General features: G+C 38.8%; 1 protein-coding gene across 1 annotated transcript; it reads right to left on the bottom strand.

The window, feature by feature from the left end:
* Positions 1-779: 779 nt before the first annotated feature.
* Positions 780-1,217, bottom strand: LOC136071145 (secreted RxLR effector protein 161-like). The gene has a single exon (XM_065782087.1). It carries the CDS (start codon positions 1,215-1,217, stop codon positions 780-782), a length of 438 nt encoding a protein of 145 aa, XP_065638159.1.
* Positions 1,218-7,534: the final 6,317 nt, after the last annotated feature.

Genomic DNA, 7,534 nt, shown 5'->3' with positions numbered 1-7,534 from the left:
AGAGAGAAAAAATACCTAAGATGTTAAGCTTTTGACACTGCACTTTTGCTATGCCGAAGCATACAGGTGTCATATTATGATTGGCAGGCAACAGTGATGAGATGGTTATTTATGTCTTTCTCTTATGATTTTCTGTCCTATCCGTCAAAAAGAGTGATACGAGTGTTAAGTTCAAGAGATAACTTAATCTTACTCATCACAAACAAGAGCCACAAAACTCACTTGCTTAGTTGTGCATAGGGATACTCATTTAAGCTACAAGAGATATAAAGTTTAGAAAACTTTGTTTTAATGGCCATCCAAGGTACACAAGTACCAATGTACACAAAACACACACTATTTTTGTATTTTTCTGATTTTTCAATTTTTTTTTTGTGAAAAACAAAAGAAAGCAAAAAAAAAAAAAAAAAAACAAACAAACAAACAAAAATATGTTAAACAAAGCAAAGCATAAAACTAGATGCAAATGCATGAGGGAGAAAGACGAGAGAAGGAGATCAATCCATGGAGATAACACCAATGTTTTGACGAGGAAACTCAAAACGTTTGCTGTCAAAAGGTTTGGTGAACAAGTCAGCCTTTTGATCATCAGTGTGGATAAATGCAAGAGTGAGAGTATCATGTTTGACAAGCTCCCTAATGAAGTGATGTCGAATCTCTATGTGTTTGGTTCGAGAACGTTGAACTGGGTTCTTAAAGATATTGATTTCATTGGTATTGTCATAGAAAATAGTGAGATGCTCTTAACAAATACCATAATCATCAAGGAGTTTTTGCATCTAGAGGAGTTGGGTGCAACAACTATCGGTAGTAATGTACTCAGCTTCTATAGTGGATAATGAGATGGAGTTCTGCTTTTTGCTCATCCAAGAGACAAGATTGTTACCCACATAAAAACAAACCCCAGAAGTACTCTTTCTATCATCAGCATTGTCAGCCCAATTAGCATCAGAGTACCCAGCTAAGACATCATTTGTGTCCTTTCTATACCACACACCGAACTCAGCAATGGTTTTGACATACTTTATAACTCTTTTTAAAGCAGTCATATGTGATCCTTTGGGGTTAGCCTGATATCTAGCACACACACCAACACTGTAACTAATGTCAGGTCTATTAGCAGTAAGGTAGAGAAAACTACCTATCATGCTTCTATATAGAGAAGGATCATCACTCTTGCCTAACAAGTTTACAGTGAGTTTAACATTTGGGCTCATAGGGGTTCTAACAGAACTAGCAGATTTCAAACCAAACTTTTTCACAAGATTCTTAGCATATTTAGGTTAAGATAGGAATATACCTGAATCTTATTGGTGAATCTGCAATCCAAGAAAGTGAGTCAGCTCTCCAATCATGCTTATCTCGAACTCAGATTGCATAAGTTTTGAGAAGCCATGAGCAAGTTCATCCTTAGTCGACCCAAAGATGATATCATCAACATAGACTTGAGCAACTATCAACTCACCATCTTCCCTTTTGATGAAAAGAGTTTGATCAGCCTTTTCTCTTATGAACCCATGTAACACCAGATATTGTGTGGGTCTATCATACCAAGCTCTAGGGGCTTGCTTCAACCAATAAAGTGTCTTCTTGAGGTATAACACACGATTTGGAAAGAGTGGATCAATGAATCCTTTTGGTTGAGCCACATAGACATCCTCTTTAAGTAACCCATTCAAGAAAGTAGTCTTCACATCCATCTGATAAAGTTTGAACTTCAGATGGCATACTAGGGCAAGGAGAATTCTGATCGACTCCATTCGGGTAACTGGGGCAAATGTTTCATCATAGTCTACTCCTTCCATTTGTAAGTATCCTTGAGCTACAAGCCAAGCCTTGTTGCGATTCACATTGCCTTCTTCATCAGTCTTATTGCAGAATATCCACTTTGTATCGATGATGTGCTCACCCTCCAGTCTAGGTACTAAAGTATAAACATCATTCCTCTGAAACTAAAGCAGTTCATCATGCATTGCTTCAACCCAACTTTCATCCTGAAGAGCTTTCTCAACTTTTGTGAGTTCAACCTATGACAAATAACAAGAATAAAACATAAAGTTAGCAACACATTTATCAACTGTACATTTCCTTAATGTGAGTTCATTCATGTTTCCCACAATAACTTTTGGAGGATGATTTAATTTAATCCTAGAGGAGGGTCCTTTCTCTTTATGAGATTCAAAATCTGGTGAAGTGGGTATGTTTACAGAGCCTTCCACAACACTAGGAGTACTGAGAGTACTTGGAGATGCAGGTTCTTGTTTAACAATGTCTTGAACTTCCTTAGGTTCAAGAGGAAGAATTTCTTTGGGGAGTTCCTCAATGCCTTTCTTAGGACTGGAATTTGAAGACTCATCAATGACAACATTTACTGTCTCCATTACCTTTATAGTTCTTTTGTTGTATACCCGATAAGCCTTGCTTGAAGAAGAGTAACCCAGAAATATACCTTCATCGCTCTGAGATTCAAACTTTCCCACATTCTCTCTATCCTTAAGAATGAAACAAGTACTTCCAAAGATTCTGAAATACTTCACATTTGGCTTCCTTCATTTCTGTAACTCATAAGGAGTCTTTTTGGTACCAGGTCTGAAGTACACCCTATTAACCGTATGATATGCAGTGTTTACAGCTTCTCCCCACAAGTTTCTAGCCACATCTTTGTTATGCAACATGGCTCTGGCCATCTCTTGAATAACCCTATTCTTCCTTTCTACCACACCATTTTGCTGAGGCGTAATAGGAGTAGAGAATTCTTGAGATATACCTGATCTTGTGCAAAAGGACTCCATACATGAGTTCTCGAATTCTTTACCATAGTCGCTTCGAATTCGGTCAATCTTTAGGCTCTTTTCATTTTGCAGTCTTGTGCATAAAGCTTCAATGTGCTTAGGAGCATCAAACTTAGATCGTAGGAGAATGACCCAAGTGTATCTAGTGAAGTCGTCTACCAAAACCATGATATATCTCTTACCACCGAGAGACTTGGTTCTAGTTGGACCCATAAGATCTAAATGTAGAAGCTCCAACGGCCTAGACGTAGCTGATGTCTGAGTACCTGGATGCTTAGCATTTGTCTATTTTCCAAGTTGACATGGTCCACACACCACATTTCTCATTCTACTAAGCTTGGTATCCCCAAGACTAATTCATGCTTAGATACAATAGAAAGATGCTTGTAACTAGCATGTCCCATTCGTTGATGCCATAAATCTTCATTACGCAAACGAATGCTATTATGTACAAGATCAGCATCAGGAACCAATCCATAATAGTTGTCTAAAGTGTGAACACCAATAATGAGCTTCTTTCCAGACTTATCCATGACAAGGCACTTTCCTTTTGAGAATAGTACCATGAAGTTTTGATCACATATCTGACTTATGCTTAACAAGTTCACCCTTAGACCTTCTACATAAAGAACATTTGCAATGTCTGGTAGTCCAGGTAGAGATATGATTCCTTTCCCTTTAATCTATGACTTGCTCCCATCACCAAAAGTGACATTGCCACCTTTCTTAGACTCGAAAACCTTGAAGAGAGATCGATCTCCAGTCATGTGTCTTGAGCAACCACTATCAAGATACCACAAACATGGTACTTTCTCTCAACTGCCTTCTATGAGCTAAGCCTTAAACTTTCACTCTTTTCAGACCAACTCCTTTTCACATTTTCATTCTAAGACAGTTTAGTTTCTTCTTAGCCAATCTGAGATCTTTTCTAATAGTCATCATAAGAGAATTCAAATAACTTTTAGACTTGTATTTTCTGAGACACTCAAACAAATAGTGATAGAAAAACAAGATGTATTTGAAAACAAAGATCTCTTCAAGCCGGTTACAGCCATGACAACAGAGGTCAATGGATCAATACAGCAAAGATTAAACCTAATCAAAGTGTGCCTGCTCTGATACCACTTGATCGCCCAAAAATATATTGACCCCTTATGATTAAATTAATTAATTAATTAGTCAAATTATTAATTAATCAATTTAACATGCAAACGCGTGGTAGCACAAACAAATCACCAATAAACTAATTATGCAGCGAAAAATTAATAACACAGTGATTTGTTTACGAATGGGGAAAACTTGACGGAAAAAACCCAGTTAGATGATTTTCAGGTCACCATTCCCAAAACTTCACTATTATCACAACAAGCGGTTACAAGTAAAGGAATCCCAAGTACCTTACCAACCTACAGTTGAACCCTTACCCCAATACCCAATTGGACTTGTTCTGTAGTGATAGTTCTCCTTTTTGATGCACGGCTCCCAAGTACGTGACTAACCAATTGCGCAGATCCTAGTACACGGCTTTAATCAACAACTAAAAAGAGTAGTTGGCTGCAAAGTTCTTTAGTTTATCCACGATGAAGATCAAGAAGATGCTTGGTCACAAAACCCAAAGGTGCACATACATAGCAACTTCTTCAGAAGAGATGAACTAGGGCAAAATTTTGTCTCCGGTCACAATTTGCTTGAATAGAGTTTTCTCAATACTTGTGCAACTTGTGAACACTTTGGCGGCCCTTAAAACAATCCTTTTTTATGTTTAGGGTTAGAAGAAAAAAAATCCCAAAGACACATCCACGGATCCCAAGAAATCATATAAAAAAAAATCTGATTTTAGTAAACCTCAACAGATAGAAGCTGTCGAGCAGCTATTGAGCAAGTGTCGAGCTTTAATGATTCAGCAATTCTTTAGCTTGTTTCTTGGACAGACTTGACGACTTCAATACTTGATCTTGAAACCTTGTTTCTTAAAGTATTAAAAACATTTAGAACTACCCAATTACAAGTTGAGTGCATTTTGTCAAAGGATTAGCCAATTACATAAAAGAATGACATATGTTCTTTAACAAATGAACCACATATGTCCTAACACAACAAGTACAATCCATGGCAGCCACTGTGGCAGAATTAACCCATTAGAACCAAGAATTGACCAGGGAGATTACTCTAAGGAGATAGCTTCACAAAAGATATATGGAAGGACAAGCCTAGAGTCAAGAAGTTAGAGAAGGAGAAAACACTAAGCATGAGAACCAGTCAAGGGGTACTGTTTCACAAAGAGTGTCATACTTGGAGAGGGAGATGGATCAAATGAGGAAGGCCATGGACGAGATGAAGGAGAACAATAGAAGGGCAAATTCCATAGATGATTTAGTTCATCGAACTAATTCCCCTTTCGTGGCTTCCATCAATAGTCATCCCCTGCCTTCTAAGTTCAAGATGCCTTCCTTGAACTCATATGATGGAACATGTAACCCGTGTGATCATATCGCAACCTTCAAGACTACAATGCATCTTTAAAGGGTTCCAGACAAGATTATGTGTAGGGCCTTCCCTACTACCCTTAAAGGGCCAGCACGAGTGTGATTTAGCAAAATACCCCCAAACACTGTAGTTTCTTTCGAAGAATTAAGTAAGTTGTTTGTCAATAACTTTATCGGAGGACAAAAGCATAAGCGCTCCTCGTCTAGCTTGTTGACCATAGAGCAAAGGGAAAATGAGAGCTTACACTCCTTCATTACTCGCTTTAACAAAGAAACTCTAATGGTAGATGAGATGGACAACGAGTTGTTATTGGCAACCTTCCATAATGGAGTTATTTCCGATTTATTCATTCACAAACTTTATAATCAAGAGCCACAGACCATATCTGAACTCATCCATTCAGCCCAAAGCTTCATGAATGCAGAGGATGCAATCATTGCTAAGAAAAGGAAGAGAGCCGAGCGAATGGAAGCAAAATCTCCCATGCCATCCTGAATAGGGCCCTCATTCAAAGAAGGCCCGGTTAGGAGAGAGGAAGGATCGAGACAATAGGAAGGCAAGTTTGTCTTCAGCAAAGAGTCAACATTATACACCTTTGAACACTCCACTTAAACAAGTGCTTATGCAAATTAAGGATGACTCGTCCATGAAGTGGCTCTAAAAAATGAAGGGAGATCCCAACAAGCGCAATAGGAACAAATATTGCTACTTCTATAGAGATCATGGGCATAACACAGACTGAGTGTTTTGACTTGAAGCAACAGATAGAGAATCTCATCAAACAAGGAAAATTGAGAAGCTTTCTCGGACGAGATCACAAGGATGAAAAGCTGAAGGGTAAAGTAGAAGAGTCGTCACTTGGAGAAATAATAGTTATTATAGTGGGAACCTCAACAGGGCAATCTTCCAAGTCAAGGAAGACTTACCTGAAGGTGGTGTAAAATATCCAACTCTCTAGATGACCCCTAAGGACAAAGGGGGCAAATGAGTAAGCCATTACATTCACGGACAAGGATGCTAATAGAGTTTACCACCCGTATGTCGATGCGAACATCATTACTTTGCTCATTGCTGATTATATGACTAGAAGAGCGTTGGTAGACAATGGGAGTTTGGTGGACATCTTATACTACCCTGCTTTCCAAAAAATGAGGCTTGGACGAGATCAACTTCATCTAGTAAATTCCCTTTTAGTAGGATTTAAGGGAATGAAACTGCAACCCGTGGGTACCATTACATTACCTATGGTGGTAGGAGCTTATCCACAACAGATAACCAAAGAAGTAAGTTTTCTCATTGTGGACTATTCATCTTCATACAACACCATCATCGGAAGACCGACTCTGAACAGTTAGAAGGCAGTAACGTCTACCTACCATTTATCCGTCAAGTTCCCAACAAATTATGGAATAGGTCAAGTGCAAGGAGATTAGTTAGCCACCACAAAATGTTATTTAGCCATGTTGGCTATGGACAAGCATGTGCAGACGATGAACATAGAGAAGAGAAGGGTTACCGCAGAACCTACTAAAGTGCTAGAAGACATTCCTCTGGACGAGAATAACCTTGAAAAGTATACAAGGGTTGGAGTAAGCATGGAGAAGAAGACGAAGCAAGACGTTGTCTAGTTCTTAAAGAAGAGCATTGATGTGTTCACGTGGAGTCACGAGGATATGCCAGGTATTGACCCAAGTGTCATTACCCATCATCTAAACGAGTATCCTTCAACCAAGCCTGTACATCAAAAGAAAAGAACTTTTGTTCCTGAATAAGATAATGTCATTAGAGAAGTCCAGAAGTTGACCACAGCAAAATTTATACAGGAAGTTTACAACCCGGACTGGTTGGCTAATGTGGTGATGGTTAAGAAGGCTAATGGCAAATCGAGAATGTGCATAAACTTCACCGATTTGAACAAGGCTTACCCCAAAGATAGCTATCCATTGCCACGCATTGACCAACTGATGGACTTAACTGCGGGTCATAAATTGCTAAGTTTAATGGGTACCTTTTCAGGCTACAATCAAATAAGGACGGACGAGGTGGATCAAGAGAAGACATCCTTCATTACCAGTCAAGGTTTGTTCTGTTACAAGGTAATGTCCTTCAGTTTGAAGAATGCGGGGGCAACTTATCAAAGGCTGGTTAACCATATTTTTTGTCCACAAATTGGATGGAATGTGGAAGTTTACATAGATGATATGTTGGTAAAGAGCTTGGGCAGGGAAAAGTACCTCGACGACCTTTAAGAGACC

This window comes from Quercus suber, unplaced genomic scaffold, assembly GCF_002906115.3.
Source record: "Quercus suber isolate HL8 unplaced genomic scaffold, Cork oak 2.0 scaffold_289, whole genome shotgun sequence".
In the NCBI taxonomy this organism is placed as follows: domain Eukaryota; kingdom Viridiplantae; phylum Streptophyta; class Magnoliopsida; order Fagales; family Fagaceae; genus Quercus; species Quercus suber.
This window is presented reverse-complemented; position numbering and strand designations above follow the sequence as displayed.

Excerpts from the sequence above, each read along its gene's own strand:
- LOC136071145 (XM_065782087.1), bottom strand. The coding sequence starts at position 1,217 with ATGAGCCCAAATGTTAAACTCACTGTAAACTTGTTAGGCAAGAGTGAT.